This window comes from Phalacrocorax carbo, chromosome 3, assembly GCF_963921805.1.
Source record: "Phalacrocorax carbo chromosome 3, bPhaCar2.1, whole genome shotgun sequence".
NCBI lineage: Eukaryota > Metazoa > Chordata > Aves > Suliformes > Phalacrocoracidae > Phalacrocorax > Phalacrocorax carbo.
Genome location: NC_087515.1, coordinates 117,116,342 through 117,137,335, shown reverse-complemented (window position 1 = coordinate 117,137,335; position 20,994 = coordinate 117,116,342). Strand labels below are relative to the sequence as shown.

Genomic DNA, 20,994 nt, shown 5'->3' with positions numbered 1-20,994 from the left:
TCAGTATAGTGATCAAATTCAGTGCAATGATTCCAGTTTTGTCTCATTCCTCAAGATATAAGGGGGAAAAATGGAAAGGGAGTTTGGAAGAGGCAGCATGGCTTTTCTTTAGCATGGTCTTTTCAGCAGACTGATGTGGAGTTGAATTGGAGGTTAAGCCCATTTTGCTTTTCCTCTCTGGCCTCATTCATAGGGTAGTCTCCATATGCAAAAGACTGACTGGTTCCTTACACAATCCATTGCACAAGGTGGGGATATTCGTAGAATCATAGACTGGTTTGGGTTGGAAGGGACCTTAAAGATCATCTAGTTCCAACCCCCCTGCCATGGGCAAGGACACCTTCCACTAGACCAGGTTGCTCAAAGACCCATCCAACATGGCCCTGAACACTTCCAGGGATGGGGCATCGACAGATTCTCTGGGCAACCTGTTCCAGTGCCTCACCAACCTCAGAGTGAAGAATTTCTTCCTCATGTCTAATCTAAGTTGACCTTCTTTCAGTCTAAACCCATTGCCCCTTGTCCTATCACTACATGACCTTGTGAAAAGTCCCTCTCCAGCTTTCTTATAAGCCCCCTTTAAGTACTGGAAGGCTGCTGTAAGGTCTCCCTGCAGCCTTCTCTTCTCCAAGTTGAACAACCCCAAGTCTCTCAGACTGTCCTCATAGCAGAGGTGCTCCAGCCTCTGATCACCTTCATGGCCTTCCTCTGGACTTGCTCCAACAGGTCCATGTCCTTCCTGTGCTGAGGGCTCCAGAGCTGGACACAGGCCTCCAGGTGGGCTCTCACCAGAGTGGAGCAGAGGGGCAGAATCACCTCCCTCAACCTGCTGGCCATGCTGCTTTTGATGCAGCCCAGGATGCAGTTGGCTTTCTGGGCTGCAAGCACACATTGATGGGTCATGTTGAGCTCCTCATCAACCAATATCTCCAAGTCCTTCTCCTCAGGGCTGCTTTCAATTCATTCTCTGCCAGCCTATATTTGTGCTTGGGATTGCCCAAACCTGTGTGCAGGACCTTGCACTTGGCCTTGGTGAATTCCATGAGGTTCACACAGGCCCACCTCTCAAGCCTGTCAAGGTCCCTCTAGATGGCATCCCTTCCCTCCAGTGTGCCAACTGCACCAGACCTTATCCATATCTTTCATGGTCCTGCATAAAGGCCATCCATGTTTTGGCTCTTTATAACTAGAATCTGTTTCCACAGAAAAAAAAAATCTGGCAAAAAGCCAGAGTTGCCCCCTAACCATTATGAAAAGTGCTGAGACCTTTAACTGAATGCTGGATGGCTGCCAGTTCTGGGGAGAGGAGATGTCTCATCCGAATTTGAACTTATCTTCTTCCCCACAGGCAATATGGATCGCTCTCAGCAGAGCAATGCAGATAAACACTGATGCAACTGAATACACTTCCAAATTTGAAAATAAATCAATCAAAATGAGTTTTTCACTGTTTACAGTGTGCTGGGAACACAACAACCTCATCCTCCAAACTTTGAAAGCCTAATCCAAAGCTCACTGAAATCAGAGAGGATCAGACTGTTGTTCATTCAAGACTGCAGCATTAAACCTTAGAGACTTCAATAAACAAGCATAAAACTGTATTTAAATTAATTACAGTTAGACTTACAAGTTAAATTTTATGAAGATAACTCTGGGAAGATTACTCTTCCCTCGGTTTCTATTGCTTCATTTTGACTGCTAATAAGATGCTGTGTGGAATTACTAGAACAGTTATTTCACACAGTGGAATTTGATGGAAGGAATCTGTTTATTTGCTGAAGACGACATACTATTTTCACTCGCTGTCTCTATTGTTACAAAGTCTAATTAGCATTGGTGCATGGTTTTGCACCAAAGAAAACTTCCTTCCTTCTTACAACTCCAAAGACTGACTTACTAGGTAGGTAAATGATATTGCAAGATCTCAAAGACTTTACATAGATAGAGAAAAGATAGGATTCCAAGTCAGTGAAATAGTGAGTGTAAATCCAGAGAAGTATTGGAAGTTACTGAAGAAAAATCTATGTCTGAGGAGAAGGCTGGCTTCTGAGCGTAGGCCTGTGTTTCAGGTTCTTCAGCATCGCAGGAGGATTGTAACGGAAGATGAGCCAAAAATACAAAAGGATTAGATCTGTGTGACCCATCTGCATGACAGGGGTTAGTTTATGTGTCCATTACTTTGAGGGATATAAATGTGCAGTAGCATCTTCAAATACAGACAAAAGAGAGAATGGGAGGGAAGAGTAAAATGTGTTTGTCTATATTTGAAATAGAACTAGATCACAGATTGTATTTTCAATTTAAGAACAAGTAATTCTTTCCTTGTTTATTACAGTTGTCAAGTAACCATATATAACTACATATAGACAAAGGCAGGGTTGTACAGGGGCAGCAATTATTAATGGACATTCTGAATGATAAATAAAGAGCTAGCTCAGAAACGGTATTCATTGCACACAGATGTCTGGACCATGGGCAGATGTCTTAAATTGTCTACACAAAGCGCTTTTGTGCTATCACAGTAATCTAAATTGCTTTGCATTTGCTTCCAGACATTTCCACAGACTGTTCTCCACCGCACATAAATCCCTATTCTCAAATTCTAGCTGGACTTCAAGGGCCAAATTACTTCCTGGTGTAACTCTTTCACTTAATTTGGCTCGGTTTTATTGATGCAGACAAACTTTGAGAATGGCATTCTCGATTTTATGAGATCTTGTACATAACTCCATAGGTTATGGTCCTGGTTGAGGGGAGGGCATCCACTGCTCTTACACTGCCGCGCTGAAGGAGGTGATGCTCAGAAAGCATGAGTAGGGAGAAGGTGGGACGGAGGCATGGCTTCATGTATGCTCTATGTGCAAAACACGATGCACTTCACAAGAAAAAATGGTCATGATCGACACTCTTGGGGGGAGGCATGTTTCAAATGTCCTGCTGTACCCTATTCAGAGAAGAAAGGGCTAACATAGCACGCTTCATAAAGCTTTAACTAGGGATATTTGTCCTTTTAAATGTGCCGGTCCCTGGTTTAATCTGTGAATTGTCAGCTGACAATCATCATACCTAGTGCCTCTGAAGATGGGGGAGGCCAAAGAAAAACATCCATAACTCTGAGACAGACGGTTTCCCAACTCTCTGGGGATCTTAGCTCTACTGTTCTCCCATAGCAGGACTGTGCCTAACTGAAAATCAAGTCAGCAGTGATTTAGGAAATCACTCGTATCCCCAGAGGAGGCATATCTTGCAGCAGAGACAGCCCAGCATAAGTTGCTGAGTTTTAGTTAATGGCCTCGTTCTATCTAATGTGTCTGCTCTTGCAGATATCACTTACAGATGAACTGGGTTTTTTTACATGGAAAATATTTGAATTAGGCTATCACATAAACACACTGTCTAGGAACAGATTCATGGGAAGAGGAGGAAACAGAGTAACACAGATAAAGTAGTTGATTGAATATCTATTATTCTGCATTGCAACCCTGTGAAGAAAATGAGTAATGCACTTCCTTGTGGACATTTTACAAGGGCCACTTTATAAGGGTGAGACTGTAAAATTTCTCTTGGTTTTATTATTCCTGTTAGCATAGAATTATCTATTACCTAATCCTAGAGAAACTATGATTTGACTTTATCATGCATTTTTGCACAGAGCTTTCAAGGTACCTTCTTGTCTCCGTCCAAGTGTCATGGCACTGCATGACCTGACCCTACTGCCCCGTCACTGCTTGTTGTGGGTGAATTACCAGTTACCAGCTGAAAGGTTGGTGACATCAGGATATGCTGATATCAGCACATACTTCCACATAGTAGTTAGCCTGAAAAAGTGCATAATACTACATAATTTCTTCCTCTTCTTGACCTGATACTGACTGAAAGGCCCAGAAAGAGAATTCTATCTGACATCTTGGACATTCTTGCCCTAGAGTTTTGAGTAAAGTCTTTTAGATTTCAGTGTTCTTTAGATATTAAAATTGTGACAGACAAGATTTCTTCTTGCTTTTTAGTAAAGTCAGCTTGTAATTCAGGTTTAACTGGATAGAAATGGTTTCAGATTTATTTGTGTTATTCTATTGACCAGAATCATAATTACGGTGCAAGACAACATGTGCTGCATACCACACCCCCCCCCCAAAAAAAAAAGAAAACAACCCCAAAAAACCCCACAACAACCCAGAAACATAAAAGTATCTAGGAATTCATCTACAGTTGATTGGTAAAAACAGAAAAGGAAGGAAACAAGCAAACAGTGACTGTGTGAGTAAGCGAGATGGGTAATGCCTTCAGTATCCCTGTGATAAGCTGTAGCGGGACTGCTGCAATTCTGCGTACATTCCAGTACGGTTGCCAGCCATCGTGATCCTGTTTAAACTGCAAAAAGTGAATATGACACCTCCAGGATGCCACTTTGCCCCATAACCTCAGCCTGCGTGTGACTACTGGCAGGTTGAAGGATCAATGGAAACATGGCCTGAATCTGTTCGGGTCAAAAAAAAACAACTTGAGCATCCTTGACACTTACCATACGGTTGGTGTGATGGGCTTGTCAACAGTGCAGATCTGCTCTAAATGTCCGGTAGAGCTGATACAAGCGAGAGGAAATCTCAGGCACTTCCCTGGTGGTACTTAAAATCGAGCTCTGGAAAAGTGTAATAACCTTTTCGCAATGTCATAAAAATACACTGCACAGCGAAGTAAGGCCATAATTCAAATGGTCTCCCCTCCAACAATAATAAACAGGGATGTGCTATCCAATATTTAAGCCCTGACTGCCTGATCATGGTTTTATTTATTAATATAATCCATTATTTATATAGTATCCTCGGTGGATAGTCCTTCTCAGAAAACTTCCCTGTAAAGTTAAAAATTGATCAGATAGGGAATTTCAGAAGGAAACAACAGCAACACAAACCAGTTGGGGATTAAACTTGTTTCTGGGGTAAAAATCCAACATCTCGGAGCACGGCAAGGCTGGGTTTTTACATTCAAGTAATTTTTTGATGCTCTTGAAGATGTGGGAGTGGTGCAGTAAGGTCAGCCGCGCTGAGCAGCGTCGCTACACCTCGGTGTGAAACGACCCTGCGTCACCCCCGCCGGGTTTAAGGCGAAAGCGCCGAAACGCGGCCGCCGGCGGGGCGGGGCGGGGCGGGGCGGGGCGGCGGCGGGGCGGGGCGGGGCAGCGGCGGGGCGGGGCGGGGCGGGGCGCGGCGGGGCGGCGGCGGGGCGGGGCAGCGGCGGGCGGGGCAGCGGCGGGGCGGGGCAGCGGCGGGGCGGGGCGGGGCGGGGCGGGGCAGCGGCGGGGCGGGGCGGGGCGGGGCAGCGGCGCGCGGCCCCGCAGGCGGGTCTCGGGCGCCCTCTCCAGGACATCGCTGCGCATTACACATAAACCCCCGGCTCCGCCGCCCCCCCGCCTTCGCGCGTGCAACGGCAGGAGCAAACCCCAAGCGTTACGGGCGTAAGCCTAGGACAAAAGGACCCCAATCTAAGATTGGTCGGGATATGAAATAGAGAGAGAGCGGGGTGGAGGCAATTCTGGCCGCTCGTTAGGAAACGCTGCGAGCTTGCCTCTTGGCAAAGGTGTTTCAAACGGAGGAATGGCACGTGTTGACATGCACAATATTCCTTACGTCCTGGTAAAGTTGCTAGAAAATACATAGGTCCACAAAGAAAACGAGGAAATCGAAGCAATGCTTTAGCCGTGAAAAAGGAGAAATTATCATTCCCACAGAGGAGTTATGGCTCTGAGAGTTAAGGATATATTTGCACAGAGCGATTGGCAGCTGAATTGAATGATAAGCAAGGCAAGGAATACCGAATTCTGGCACCCTTTATTACATACAATAATAAAACAATATTGGAGCTATCATTGTTTATGCTACCAATATTGCTATAATTATATACAAACAGGGCTCAACACCTAGAGAAAAACGTGAACAGACGCGACAGGGACCCCTTTGACACTAAGTAACGGGGCCACCTCAGCGCTTCAGCCCAGCGCCCCAGGGACGTCGCGCTCGCATGGGTCACCTACGGCGACCAGAGCGCACCCACGCTGATGACGGTGGGAAACCATCACTGATCCGGCCCCAGGTATAGCTCTCTGTCCTCGGCAGGTAGCAAAGGCAGGGTCCTTTCTCTTATCTGTTTGTGGTCAGATCTGGTCCTCTGTGGATTTGGGGTGAATTTTTCCTCTAAATTTGGGGATGATTTCTCGTCTAGGCGTCCCACAGGTGAGATAATTCTTCATGTAGTTTGTGACATCCATCAGTCTCCAGCTGGATTCCCTTTTACTGTTAGTTTTGACCGCTTACCTTAAAGATCAACAGTTTCTTCCCTTTTTTGTTACACAAATTGCCTTAAAGCTGCAGTTTACACATCTGTCTCTGGCAGAGTTCAGCTCTCTGGGAAGGCTATGCAAAATCCTCCACAGAGCAGACAGGGCAGAGAGAAGTAATTCTGAAACAATGAATTGCCACATGCTTTACCGGAATGGCACCAATTAGCCTGCTGCCCCCAACAACCTGCCAGTCAGGAGCTAGCAGCCATGAAAACGGGGAGACCTAGGAACCTAGGCAGGAGCAGATTTAATCAGTGAAGCAAATGAGCAGGTGACATGAATTGCAGTAGTTAGGGGGTAAACAGCTGAAAATTAGTTTCATCAGTATAAAGGTGGCAGCCTTTTTACTTAATCTAAGACTCTATGAATTCAGAAGAGCTTTGATTTCTAGGCAAAGCTGATGAAGGAGGTTTTTGTTTGTGTGTGGCTATAAAGGAAAAAGCACCACAGGTAGAGGCTGAGCAAATGCACGATGGAGCTGAATCTGGTGCAGAGGTGAGAGCTTCATGGCTTCTGAAAGTAAATGGTCTTACCTAAGGCATCAAATACCTTCTTACCTTCTCTAACCTTTTAGTGATGACCAAAGAAATACCATTTTGTAATTTTCAAGTCTAGACCTGTAACTACACTTAAAAGTAGTTTAATGTCCAGACTGGAACTTTCTGAGTGCAAAAGTTTGTTAGCAAGCTGTTGTCACTGCTGAAGCTGCTGCTAATGCCTGCCTTTTCTTACAGGTTGTTATTAATAGGGATATTAATCTCTGAAACATGGACCCAAGCAAGATCAGGTAATGCTGCTGTAAACTCCTTTCATATAACAATTTCCAGGTGTTTTCATAGGTGATATCTGTGTTTGTATTTCCGAATTGTCTAAAGCTCTTGTGGCAGCCATGCTTGCATGTTTTTCTGCAAAACTCCAGACATAGAGTTGTCTATTGGTAACTACTCACAGCTGCTTTTTAGGTTTATGTACCATCATATTAAGCAAATGTTTCTATTTTTACTCACTTTGGTAGCAAACACTGATGAATTAAGCGGGATTTTATTGTTGTTGTTGAGGTTTTTTGAGCCTAGTTATTGTTATTGACCATGCAATATGTAAGGTCTCTTAAATACTATAAATATATCAGTGCTTTGCCTGAGAAGAAACAGGGTTTTTTAACCAAAACTGCTGTCTGCTTTAACCTCTTCCTTACAAAAAACAGCTGGTCCTACAAGAGCAGATACAGAGACCGGTTCTAAGACAGTCTGCCCTTCTCACTACAGGTGCTGTATAAACATGTTAGCATTGAACAAAGATCAAAGTAAAAAGTTATTGGAGGAGGCTTTATCCAGCTGGGAGCAATTGTATAGCTTCTGTACTGAATCAAGTTGGTAGCTTGGAATATGGGCCGAATAAAGTCATGTTCACCAGTATCTGTCTGATATTCCCTAATATGACCACCTCTGACATGGGAGTGGCATCTCTGGTTACCTTTGGGGTATAGTGCTGAACTCTCTAGGAAAAAGCATCCTCTCAGCCTTTGAAATGCCCCTGTTACTGTAAAAGGTCTAGTTGTCATTAGCTCACTATACCATAGAAATCTTTGTTTCAAACAACAAATCCCAGTTTTTTAGAAGTATGTGTCAAATGAAAAGTCTTCTCTGGTCCCTAGGCCTACATTTGGAATAGTTTGTACCTGCTCCCTGCCTTAAAGAGGTTTGGCAGCTATAGCCTGGTTTATGCTGCAGTGATAGCCTGGGACTTGAGCTTCTCAAGCCATTCTCTTTGCTCCTGTGTGGTCCTTTCCCAGCATAGGCCAACTGGCTTTGGGTACTGGTACTTGGGCAGGTGAACAGGGTAGGCTGATGGGTAGCTGTTGTGGCTGCTCCCTATCCTGAGCTGGCTTGTGGCTCCTCTTGTGAGTAGGTGTGTGTTGGTTTGGGGCTTTGTTTGGGGGGTGCCTTTGGCTGGGGGTTTGGGGATTCTAGGTTTTTCCTTTTTCAGGAGGGTGGGGGGGACTTTCTTAACTTGCTTCTGTTGTGTTCCATTTCAGGTGTTCAGACTGGGGCAACCAATTTAGTACTTTCTTGTACCTATACTAAAATCCTGTTTCCATGACTGGCTGCTGCAGGTGGCATTGCCAGCTGACCAGAGAGTTACTATTGGAATACTAATTTCAGAGCTGGCTTTTCTTCTGGAAGTATTGCTGGCTTAAAAAAAAACAACTCTAAAACTTCTTGGCCTGATGCGCTAGAATATGACTGTTACGGTGCTGACTTCATAAAGCAGCCCAGGAAGTAACAAATTTCTACTTGTATGTTACCTTTAACCTCTTATTTACTAGCCTTTCAATACATTCAACACAGGACCCATGAGTTCAGAGTGCTTGGGGAATCTTTTGCGTATAACACTGAGTGCAGAATACTTCAAGGACAAATACTTATCTTTTTCCGTGGTTGGTAAGTTGACAGAAGAACTTGGAGAAGAAATTACACATGATTAAATGTTTAAAATTCTCTGAGGTCCTCCTATACTACAATTCCCTGGATTATACCAAGACCACAGAGCTTAGTAGGTTGCAACTCATTGTAAGTAACAGACAAATGCTACATTTATTTCTATATAACCTATGCTGTAGCCTTGTTGAGTGATAACATAGCAATATTGACTCTAATCATGTCTGTCTTTGGACTCAAATTACAATGCACATGGTAGTTTCTAGGCATACTAATGCTGGTGGATTTCCCTCCTGGTGAAGAAGTTCCCCAGTAACAGCACACACTATTCTGAAAATTCACTGCCTGAAGCTGGCACTACATTACCAACTTTGCACTAGAGGCTCTCCACTTTCTTTGTTTACAGCTAAGGGACCTGGTGGAGGCATATAAATTCTTAATGAAGTTAAGAAAAATTAGCTGGGCCCTCTGGCTATGGGCTTAGTAATCAACAAGCGGTGCATTTGAGTGAAAAGCACCACAGAATGCCCTGGAAGGGCAGAGTGAAATAACTTTTGGGCTACAAACATCGTTAGGCGTAAGATTATATGTGTAAAATGTAAACTCAGCCTTGAACTAGTTCTCCATGCTAGTTAGCTGCCTAACTAGATATAGTCCAGAAAATCCATCTGTCTAGAATGTTCAACTTGTGTAAAAACCCACTTATATATTGTTCTTTGTTCAGGCATCTTCATCCATATATAAAGACACTCTGCACTTGGGGTATAAAGCAATCATTTTTGAAAAAGAGATTAAAAAAAAGCCCAGAAAGACAGTTTAGTAGCCTAGAAAAATCCAACCTAAGTTTTAGTATGCTCATCATCCTGGTTAGACCCTTGAAAAGACTCTGTTGGCCAGGCAGAAACATGGGACTGCCAGCTGCAGACCAGACTCCTGATGTTGATAGGCTGTCATCTGTCAGTCCTGACAACTTTGACACTGACCTGTGCTCTGTTGACTGTTCTGTGCTTATGGCGGTTTTCACCCCTTTAGGATTTAGTATCTTTACATGTTGGAGATTCTTGTCATCTTCAGTCCTTGAGCTGCTACTGTTCCCTGTCCCAGTCTGTCTGTAACTCTACCTTTTCATTTTCTATGGACTTTGGTACAGCTCTTTCACCACTTAAATTCTTTCTTGTGTCTGAGCCCTGGGCTGTATTGGAGCAGGGTCAGCTGAGCCCTGGGACAAGGGCAAGTTGCTGTGGGTGTTTGCAGAGCAGGAGTTATAGTCATTAATACTGGTCTTCGCTAATTGCCCATAGATCAATCTGGCATAGCCTGGGAGCTAGATGAGGCCACGGCATCACAGTGTGGCTACACAGTAACTTACAACAATCGGAGTAACATTGAGTTTCGTGCTTCTGTGCTAAGCTGCCATTCTCACTTAGAGGTAAGTCTACTATAGGCCCTTTGAGTACAGGGCTGTGATATATGACCATTATGCAAAAGATTACCAAATTATTGTTAAGTATTAATTGAAGTGTCATAATATCTGGAACATCTATTAGCAGAAAATTATTTAATTCTCCTCAAAGGTACCCAAAGGTCTGAGAATATTCCATGGTATTGGCATTTGAACAGCCTTCAGATGAACATATGAAGAAGCATATTACATATACCCTGAGGGGCAGCTGTTTGCTCTTGGATAAGAATAGGAAATTCTACCTGGCAGCTGTGTTGAACTCTGCTCTATTATTTAGTGCCTGAGACGTGTTAGGGCAAAAGCTCAAAAGCTTCGGCTGCTTGTGTTGCTTGCTCACCATCACTATGTCATAAAACACAAGATCAATGATATTTTAGGGAGCATTTTTTTGTCCAGCTCTGGGGCTATGTGAGATGTTGAAACTGCTCCTCCGAGTATTTATGTTGCTACGTAGCTATACACTTTCAGGCATATAGCCTTTGTAGCTAACCAAGGAGAAAACAATGCTTCAGTGTGGAGTTGCTCTTCTGTGCAGAGGCTGGTGGGTGGATTTTGTAAGTTACTCAATTCACAAGAGTAGGTGGTGTTTAAATAGGAAAAATCGGTCTAACAAACAAGTGTTCCCTGTGTCCATGCAGCAAGATGTGTTCACGGTAACTATACAAATCAAAGCATCGCATACTCCTGATATGAAAAATGCTGCAGCTTATCTGAAAAGTGCAAGTTGCCATTATGGCCTATGGAGTCCAAGAGAGATAGTATGTGAAAGTAACTACATGGAGGTAAGTATTGGAAGTACAAATGGGAAGGTACTTAAATTAAGGTAAGAAGGTAAATACTCAAAGATGCTCTCTTTGGAAGCTTTTTAGATGCTAGGAATGTGTATTGGAAGCAGAACTTGAATTCCCCACTGTGAACAGCTCACTAGTGAATGCACAGCATGTGTCTTGAGTTTAGTAATACATTTATGTTATGCTTGTATAGCCTTCTCACCTGCATCAGTAACCTAAAATTTCACAACTTTTTTCAAAATGTTGAGCTAATGGACTGAACTCATGGAATGTTGCCTCAACAAATCTTTTTTGAGTTGATAACAGAAATGTGTACTTTCTGAAGGAAGTTTCCCAACTGAATCTTCTGGGGAGAAGAGAGAGCAGGGGGAAAAAGGACTCTGCCATGAAGCGAATATGGGCTTCAGCTAGAAGCAGAAAAGGGAAGATATGCTAAAAATAACAAGAACCTGAAATCAAGTGGTCTATAGATAATGCACTATGCACAGTAGCATTTTATGCCTTCTTCCTTTTTTTATTACTTGAAGTGGGTGGCAACCTCCCTTTAGGAAATGCTACTCTCCCATCTCAATACTATACTATTCTGAAAGTACTGAAAAAGACTTACAGGGTGCTGGAGACAAGTAAACAAGTGCCACCAGCAAAACCCTAGCAGAGGCTTTTCCCCTTCAGGTTTCTGTCAGGAGGGATGTTCCGCAGACTGAAAAAGACTTTATTCAAGATGAACCTGAGGACTGGACTCTCACCTTTCCAGAGGTAAAACTACAAGCTTTCTTCCTAGTAAAAGGTAGTGCTAATTCTGGCACAACATCTTTCTATTTTGTCTGCACAGCATAAAATGTCCATTCAAAAAGCACTTAAGTAGGAAGGGCAGAACTTCTGTATCAAGCGGTTTTAGCGTAGAGGTCTTGTACATTAGAAATACAAACATCTGTAGGTTATGTCTCCAAGGAAGAAATGGAAACTGATTTCTCAAAGAGCTTGGAAACTAAGTCTTCTCCAGGCAAAAAAGCGTGCAACAGAAACTTTCTCTAAGACCTCATGGCCCAGAAGTGAATTGCAGATAGGAGTTTTTTTTTCTTGGACCCTATATCTTCAGTGCAGCAGTGCAGTTAATCTCCAATCCTCTTAATATCAAAAGTTGTCTGTGTGTGAGAGGCTGAGCAGAGGAAAGCTGGAGCAGTATTACACTAGCAGTATTTAGAGTATGGCAACAAAACTGCTGGGCAGTTCAGTACAGCAAGTCATTCAATGGTGTAAATAAGAAGTTGCTTTGTACAGAATGTTTAAATTGCCAATGAATTTCTCTGGGTAGGCAAAAGCAGGAGAAACCTCAATATGGCAAATAGTGTTTCATCAACCAGAAGAAAAAAGGGCTCTGCTTGTGACTGATGCTTGGAGTGCAGGCTATGGACTCAACACTACAGACACCAGGGTTCTGCTGCGAATACCATACGCTGCTGCGCAAATTCAGCTGGTTGAGGTTGGTATGCTCATTCTGGCCCAGAAAGCTGCCAGGATGTGTAGGTCTAACCAGATGTCTTCCTACAGGCTCAGGGAATTACCTTTTCTGCAGTGAGATCAAGTACATTTTACAAACAGCGATGGATGATCCTGGTAGTGGATACTGCTGTGGCGTGTCCTGTAGGTGAGAAATGTGGTCCCATACTCCAGCGTTTAAACGTATGGGGACTGACTTACAACTAGAGTAATGAGCTGACAGCTTTCATATCTTGTCCCCAAGATGGTGTAGACTACGCTAACAAAACAATCATTTGGACTGTTCCAAAATATGTTCAACCACTCTCTGCTGGAGCAACTAACTTTAAGGATGTACTTGTTGAAGCTGGTGTGGATCTACACAAACTCTCTGCCAAGGAAATGGCTGCGAGGAAATATGTGTTATTGAATGACTTAAATGCAATTGCAGTGAAGATACCAATAGGTGCAGAAGGTGGCTATTACAAGGTTAGTGACTTGTTAGGTGGCAGGCAACAGGCTTTCTGGGCTGTGGTTTTTGGTTTTTTGTTTGTTTTCCTGGGGAAGAATTCTTCATCCTGTCCTTTCCAAATGAAGGATGGGGGTGAAGGGGAAGAAAGGATATATTAAAAATCCCAAAAGCCTTGATCAAAAACAGCTCTTATAAGCATCACTTTGAAGATTTTCTTTTCTTTCAAGCACAGATGGACAGACTCCTATACAGAACTATTGATTTTTCTCCTTTCTCAGGTTATCACAGAGCTTCTGGCTTTTAGTCATGATATCATACTCCTTGGAGACAGTCCCAAGTGACCTCTTAAGCACGCATGGGTTCTGTTGTATTTTACACACACCATTTAAGAGAATGGGAACAACCCATTTGTGCACCACACCGTAGGATATTGGGATGGGCTGAAACTGTACATCTAAATTTAGTTCCTTGGAGTGAACTGAATCGTGGACAAATGTAACAACTGAACTTCAAAGGAAGTTACAGGAGAAGCCCTTTTACTGATGTAGTTCCCTGCAGCTTTGGAACTTGGGAATGGGGGACAATTCTTCAAAAGGAAGTCTTCTGAGATAATCTAAACTCTTACTCAAAAATAGAGCCTGTAATAGTGATAAAGCAAGTGCCACTCTTAAGTTTGTGATTCCTCACGAGTGTGTTTTTGCAGATTCTTTCCCAGTATAAAAGTAAGGCCACAGATCTGAGAAGGACAACTATTTGGAACTTCAGCTCTAGCTGGACCTTGAGATGCTGCAATACAACTTTAATGTAAAATTATGTTATACTGAAGTGTGTTGGTTTGAAATTCTAGACTTCTGTGACCAGTGGACAGCATGGGGCAAAATACACCATCAACCTGTTCTTGGAACATCAGTGGGAAGATAACAAATGGGGACTAACCAAACAAACGATTGTCAAGGAAATAGAAACACCATTTGAACACGTAGAACTTGGTATAACCAACAGTAAGTAGCCTAACATGGAATTTACTGAAGCTTTCGGTACTCATAAGAGCTTAATATTGTTGTGTTCCTTTTCAGACTCAAATCTGAGTGCAAGGCTAATGAATGTGTCAGTGGGAACGTTCCTCCCAGATGTGGAGCTTGTGAACTTAACCATTGAGGGAGAAACTGTTGCTGTACCTGAAGCTGTTCAGCATGGATACCTAACATATGACATCAGATATGCTAATGGAAGCAAAGCCTATGTAATGCAAGTCCCATTTGATGCTCCAAGCATTAAGAAAGAGGTGTGTACTGAGACACTGCAGCTTACCACGGTGCAGAAATTGATATCACTTGGTGATTTTTATTTCTATTTTTTCCTAGTACGTGACAGCTGACACAAGAGCGTACACCCTGAATGTTACACTTGTATTCATAACTCATCCGACAAGGGAGACCTTTGCTGTCCCTGTCATAACAGTGTCCACTGTTAAAGATGCAGGTAAACTAATGGGACTTATGCAAAACTCTACCAATCTGGATGTGACCTCAGCTGTTAATTGGGCTTACTTCAGCCAGGGATACTGTTAGTCCTAAATAGCCCTATTAAACTCTGACAGCTAGCATGCTGGCTGACTCTTGACTATATTACAGTATTGCCCAGCGCAAGAGGATTTTGTGATGGGAGGAACCTTCATCTCATTATCACTCATGGGAATGTGGACCAAAACTGGCTACCTTTCATCTCGGGCTGGCACCTGACCCCAGAGGCTGCACAGAAGTACAATTACAGCCTGAGGGACAATGGCACTCACCTGGCTATCTCTGTCCCTTTCCTTTCTTCCCATGTGAACTATGAGGTAAGGATGCCAGCATATAGCAATTAAAAGGTATGCTCCAGCTGTGAGATGTAAACATGATACACTATGGCCTTGAAGGTCATGAAATAAGACTTCCCCTGAGATAGATTTCAAAGGACTAATAGAGGACTAACTTCTGCCCTTGGAAGAACACTTTAATTTCCCTTGGTTAATATTGACAGAAGGAGTCAAGTAAAAAAAAACATTCTGCAAGTGCTGTAGGGCTGACCAATCTTCAATGGCAACTGTACGTGCAATGGAGTTTGTATTGCGCTCTATTGCAAAATGACTGAAAAAGCTCATTGTGTTGGCTTCTAGATTAAAAAATTTTTCCTGTGGATTTGACTTTGATCAAGCACCATTAGCTTTGGCTTGTGATAACCTGCCCTCTTAGTTTGTGCATACTTTACTTGAACAGTGTGTCTTTATTCTCTTGATTAACCTGTGATTGTCATCTCTAGGATTTTCAGACCTCTGGAGTAAAGGCTTCGCTCCACTTAAGCCTGAAAGATGGCATCACCTTGGCTAATAGGAGGGACTTCTCGGTTTCCTGCAGATTTTCACCTTCAGAGCTAATACGTAATAACGTGTTGGAGATTAGCTATTAATAGCTAATATAATATAATAATACAATATAATATAATATATTAATATTATATAATATATAATATATATAATATATATAATAGCTAATATAATTAATAGCTCTTTAAGTTGTATAACTAAGCCACACAAGCCCATGTAGTCTGAAATGTTTCTAGAGTTTATACTTATGTGATACCCTACCTGCCTGTCAGATTTCCTACAAACTAATATACTATGAGGCAAGTCAGATTAAAGATTGGAGTGACTGTCCTGTCTAGTACAGGAGAGGGGGAAAGAGGTGGGGAAACTCTGCTTCCCCTCACATTTCCAAAAGCATGAAGCTCTTAATGGGGTTTTGGGGTTGTCTTGATATTTTTTGTTTGGATGGGTTGTTTTTCGTTTAGGTTGTGGTTTTGTTTTGGGTTTCCTTGTGGGGGGATGGGGTTAGGAGTAGGGAGGGTCATCTTATAAATTATTTTTTACAAAGCTATTCATCTGGATTGAATGTACTGAATATCTTGGCTAGAAAAATCCCTTTGGGAGGCATGAGAACACCTGGGAGGGAAAAGGTGAGGGAAATTGGACTTAACCAATGTCGTACACATTCTACTGGCAGTTAGCTTCAAGGAAATAAAGTATTAGTGCTGAAGAGAGTCTTTCTCAAAACTTAATTCTTATGAGCTGCCAAAACACTTGCTAGTAAATCTGTGCAGAATCATTTTGTTGTGCTAGGCTGCAAAACAAAGGAGCCTGAGCCCTGATTTGTATGGAAAACTGTCTTTTCTATTTCAGAGTGCCTGCCCAATGGCACTGTGGTTATTACTGCAGTAAAAATGGTAGGAATTGCAGACCTGGACACCAGCCTTCTTGTGTTAAGGGACAGACAGTGCAAACCCAGTCTAGTGACAGAGAAGACTGCAACCTTCAAGTTCAATGTGAACACTTGTGGAACAAGTAGAAAGGTAAGGGCTTAGTCACATGAAGTTTACTGTGCATTGGGATAGGGTTATCACTAGAACTGGCAGAGGCTCAGAGCTGAGCAGAAGCTGCAAGAAGGACACGGTTGTCTTTTTTATAAGAGTATAACTATACTCCTTTTCTGAGGGTACTAAATTCAGCTGGGCAGAAGTTCTTATTTGGTAAAAACAGTTTTCAAGGCCAGAGGTGCTTTCTGAAACTAGTCTTCAGTTTGACACCTCTGAATTGTTTAATAATCGACTTGGTGTGAGTTTACACTATTGATATATACTTATATGCCTTGCAAAACCTGGTGAGGTGTTGATAATGACTACCTGGCCCAAAACTAGAGTCAGTCCTGTTCCTGTCACCTGTGTACTGCATAAATAGGAAACAGACAAAACAAAGGATCAGATCATGCTCAAATTCAGGTCCCCACAAAAGCAGCTTACTTCAGCAAGTGTTGCGTCTTATGCTAGACACTGATTCTGTCAACAGAAACAACGGATCTCTTAGGCCCAGTGCGCTCCTTTCTGGGGTGTTAGGTCATGTTCAAGGTATTGTTAGCTAATAATCTGTTTCTTCTTAACTATAGCATTGCTGTCAGCTGTAGTCAGCTTTAGTTCAGTAGGCATAGGGTTGTTGGCCAGTGATTTCTGGTCATTCCTAAGCATACTGTGCTCAGGGCAATCTGCCAGCCAAGAGGAGGGATGTGTAGATATTATGCCAAAACCAAAGTGAACTCTAATGTAACTGTCCTCTTTGTAATGTGTATCTTTCAGTTCAATAGCACAACTATGACATATGAAAATGATGTACTCTACTTTAGACCTGGCAATGATGCACCAGTATACCAGTAAGTGTCATTCCCTAGAATAAGATTGTCCAAGATACTTTGGTTTCTAAAATATAATGTTAAACTTCTTCCCTCAGATTGAAATTTGTGTGCTCGTATGCAATCAAGCAGACTGTTGATGTGCGATATGAATCTAAGAAGAACCCACCACCCAGTATTAAGCCAGGGTTTGGCTCTCTTGCTCTTTCACTGAAGCTTTTTAAAGGTAACTTTTATGGTTAGACTTCACAGAATGGTTGAGGTGGGAAGGAACCTCTGAAGATTCTTGTCTAACATCTCTGCTCAGGTAGGGCCACCTAGAGCAAGTTGCCCAGGACTGTGTTCAGATGACTCCAAGGATGGAGTGGAAACCTCTTGAAGGCCTCTAACAGAGGTTTTCCATTCTAGAATGCATTTAAATGGTCAAGTATATAGATACTTGGATCAGACAGACACTTGTGTCATCACTAACACAAGTGTGGTTTTCCTGCTTTGTCTGGTCATGCTAAAGGTTTTGTGTAGTGAGTGTGATACCAGCTTCTCTCCCCTATCAACGCCCTAAGTGTTGCTAAGCAAAGTTAGCACTGACTGAGATAATCATAACCTGTGTCAGAGAAGAAAGCTATATGTGATATTGCTGTAAAATGGTAACTACACCAGTGGAAAGGGCTAACTGAAGCCTGAACCAAACCCTCACCCTGACTGGAGTGTCCCTGATGCATTTTTATAATTTTTAAAGTGTTTCTCTAGAGATGGTTTTGAATAACCATCTTATTCCAATGGGTTTTTGCAGGAGGAGGAATGGCTCTCTTCTGAACTGTATTCCTTGGCTCTGAGGATTCAGAACTTTACTTTCATTACCAGTTCTTATTTTTCTACCATCCTATCCCCATTTGCTGACATCCCTATGTTGTCCCAGATTTTATCATTACTGTCCCAGGGTAAATGGTAGTGGAAAGAAAAATGAAGCAGAGTTCGTGAATACTTACTCTGCAAAAAGGAAACTCTAAAATCAATACTCTCTTCCAGACAAATCCTATTCAGATCCCTATCAGGAATCGGAATATCCTGTGGTAAAATACCTGAGAGAGGCACTGTATTTTGAAGTTGAACTGCTCCAGCCTGAAGATGCGAGACTGGAACTAAACCTGCATGACTGTTGGGCTACAAACTCCCAAAGCCAGGACAGCCTTCCACAGTGGCCTATCCTAATAAACGGGTAAGGAGGGCCTCCCTCCTGTGTTTGGTAACTCTTTGGCACAAGGGCCCTTACTTTAGCTGGGAGAAAAGGGGAAGAGGTCAGAAATCAGCTTGGATGCATTGTTTTGTCCTGACTGTGTAATTGCTGCTAGGCTGTGGGGCACATGTTGTTGTCAGCACAGCGGCTGTGCCTCCTTGTGGCAGCAGGTTATGGGGGTGGCCAGAAGTGCTTCTAGCTGGAAAGAAAGAACAAGAAGCAACCTTACTGTGGCCAAAGACAGGGACCATGAACTGGGGAGGCTCTATCCATACTCCTATGGCTGGTGGAAAACAGAGATGGAAGTTCTTCTAGTCCATGTCCTTGACTTGTTTAAGGATCTGGTTGAAGCGATGAAGGTTTAAATGAAATAAGTTGTCTTTCCCTTTCTCAAAAAGGTGTGAAAACAGTGAAGACTCCTACAGAACAGTCTTCCATGAAGTTAACTATAGTCTAAGAGTAAAATTTCCTCAGCACCTAAAGAGATTTGAAGTGAGGATGTTCACCTTTGTACAAGGCACAACTCTGTTACAAGAGCAGGTGAGGTGTCTCTGCAGTGTCATGTGCTGTCAGCAGTCCCGATACGTGAGCCTGGAGCGGTGCATGCAGCAAATGCTGTGTAACATCTCAGCTGGCCAGTTGCTGCCTGGAGCTATTAGCCACCTCCTTGAAGGCATAACACTATTAGTAGTAAATAAAGACTAGCCATTTGGCAGTGTTCAGTTCATCTCCTTTGGGGTGAGCGCACTTATCAGATCTTTGCTAAATAAGACTCCCTACACATAATATAAATATTCTTGCCTTGCAGCTGTATTTCCACTGCAGTGTGGTGATCTGCAGCACTATGCAACGGCTGTCAGGCTTCCTTTGCTCAAGGAGATGCAATCCTGGGAAACACCGACTTGGTAAGAAAATAGGCACTTCTTAAGTCATTCCTGAATCTTTATATGGCACAGGCTTTCAGGAGCTGTGCCAGGTGAAAGACTTTCAGTCCTAGCGTGTGCTGTACAGAAAACTAAAAGCCGAAATGTCTCACTAGACCGCAGTGCAGAACCACGTCCACATGGGCAAGTGTCATCTGGAGCAGTGCTTGTTAGGAAAGAAAACAACTATCAGAGGTAGGTGTCAATCTTAACTTACACTACTGAAATACTGAGCATACATGTAACACTATGCTGTAACATGACAAACTTCTGTATGTGTCTCTTCTCTCTGTAGGTGAATACACTGAATTCTGACAGAGATTAAACAAGAACTAATTTGTTTTATGAAGTTGTAGTTAGGTGGCCTAAGCAAGCAGGGCCTGCCCAGAACAGGGCAGTAAGGCCATCTCAAAAGTGGGAAAACACATTGATGGTGTCTACTGAGAAAAGGGTCAGCTAACCAGTATGGGCTTACTTTTGCCTTTAAGTTAAATTAGTGTGTTGCTCTTGTGTTCCTTTACAGTGTTGAACTCTTAGTCTTTTGTATGGCTTGCATCTGACCTAGGCTGCTCAGCTAACATGTCCAAAACTTGTGTCTGGGCACTTTGCAGTTGGAAGCATCTGGTTTGGGGTAGGGGGAGGAAGGTGGCAACGGGTGTGAAGTCAATTGTAAATCACTTTGAGCTTTTTTTCTTTTAAAGCTTCAGTATGAACAAAGGATTGCAAGGAGCTTAATGACAGTAAGATAAAGTGTTTTTTGAAGCAAGATGGCGTTGAACATACTTGATCCTGTAATAGGTATTGACAGAAAAGCTGTAAACTGTGGATCTCACAGGAGTGTTGTGGCTCTGCAATGTCAAGTTGCCTTCCCTAGTTGGGGGGGAAATAATTCACAAGTAGCATCAGTGACAACTTAGCTGAGTAAGCTGACATCCTAGAGGGGAAAAACAGGCTTTTAGTGAAGACTTGTAATAATGCTAATACATGGACTCTATCCACAGTGTGTTAAGGATTCTTCCTTACTAGAGAACATGATGCTTAGGAGCCCCTGTCAGATTATTGCTTCTCTTTTCTCTTTTTTATGGGAGGAAAATGTCTTGGTTTCTTCTTCACATCTGAACAGTGATGTGAAAACTGTTCAGATTCAATATTGTATTTTCCTGTTCTAAGGAAAGCTATTGTTTAGCATGAATCATTATCCCTTAGGGCTAAAGATAAAATGATGGGTGCCTGCTTTTTAACTTTATATTAAATAGAATTATACTACAGGGAATTTCTGTGAAGGCTAACTTGAGCAAGAAACTAATTTGTGAATCTATTTGCACTTTGTGGAGAAAAAAAACCACAACATGGTTCCTAAAAGATTGTAGCTCTGTTGCTACAATACCTGTACAGAGATCCCACTAAACAGTTTGTGCTGCTATTACAAGCTCATATTTGTAAGTCTTGTCTGTTTTCCAGTTGCCTGCTAAGCATATCTGTAGCAGATGTCTTTCACTGTCATTTCTAGAAAAATCTCTGTGGGTTTCACAATGAGGGACATATCAAGTCCCGAGCTGTGCATCAAGTCTGTTTTCCAATAGAGGAGGCTACTGTGCTAAAGCAGTCTTACCTTGTTACTCCTGTGGTAGAAGACAA

At 42.7% G+C, this 20,994-nt stretch overlaps 1 protein-coding gene across 1 annotated transcript; it reads left to right on the top strand.

Moving 5' to 3' along the window:
- The first annotated feature begins 6,809 nt into the window (after positions 1-6,809).
- Positions 6,810-19,655, top strand: LOC104039507 (uncharacterized). The gene is made up of 22 exons (XM_064448573.1): positions 6,810-6,832; positions 7,072-7,124; positions 8,686-8,778; positions 10,077-10,204; positions 10,876-11,019; positions 11,701-11,784; positions 12,344-12,511; positions 12,580-12,676; positions 12,773-12,996; positions 13,827-13,980; positions 14,056-14,264; positions 14,344-14,461; positions 14,614-14,819; positions 15,281-15,398; positions 16,197-16,366; positions 17,144-17,217; positions 17,295-17,422; positions 18,226-18,415; positions 18,832-18,973; positions 19,242-19,338; positions 19,473-19,551; positions 19,652-19,655. Exons 1-22 carry the CDS (start codon positions 6,810-6,812, stop codon positions 19,653-19,655), a joined length of 2,703 nt encoding a protein of 900 aa, XP_064304643.1.
- Positions 19,656-20,994: the final 1,339 nt, after the last annotated feature.

Excerpts from the sequence above, each read along its gene's own strand:
- LOC104039507 (XM_064448573.1), top strand. The coding sequence starts at position 6,810 with ATGGAGCTGAATCTGGTGCAGAG. Across the intron at positions 7,125-8,685 it reads ATGGACCCAAGCAAGATCAG|GACCCATGAGTTCAGAGTGC; the intron begins GTAATGCTGCTG and ends CATTCAACACAG. Across the intron at positions 14,462-14,613 it reads GTCCACTGTTAAAGATGCAG|TATTGCCCAGCGCAAGAGGA; the intron begins GTAAACTAATGG and ends ACTATATTACAG.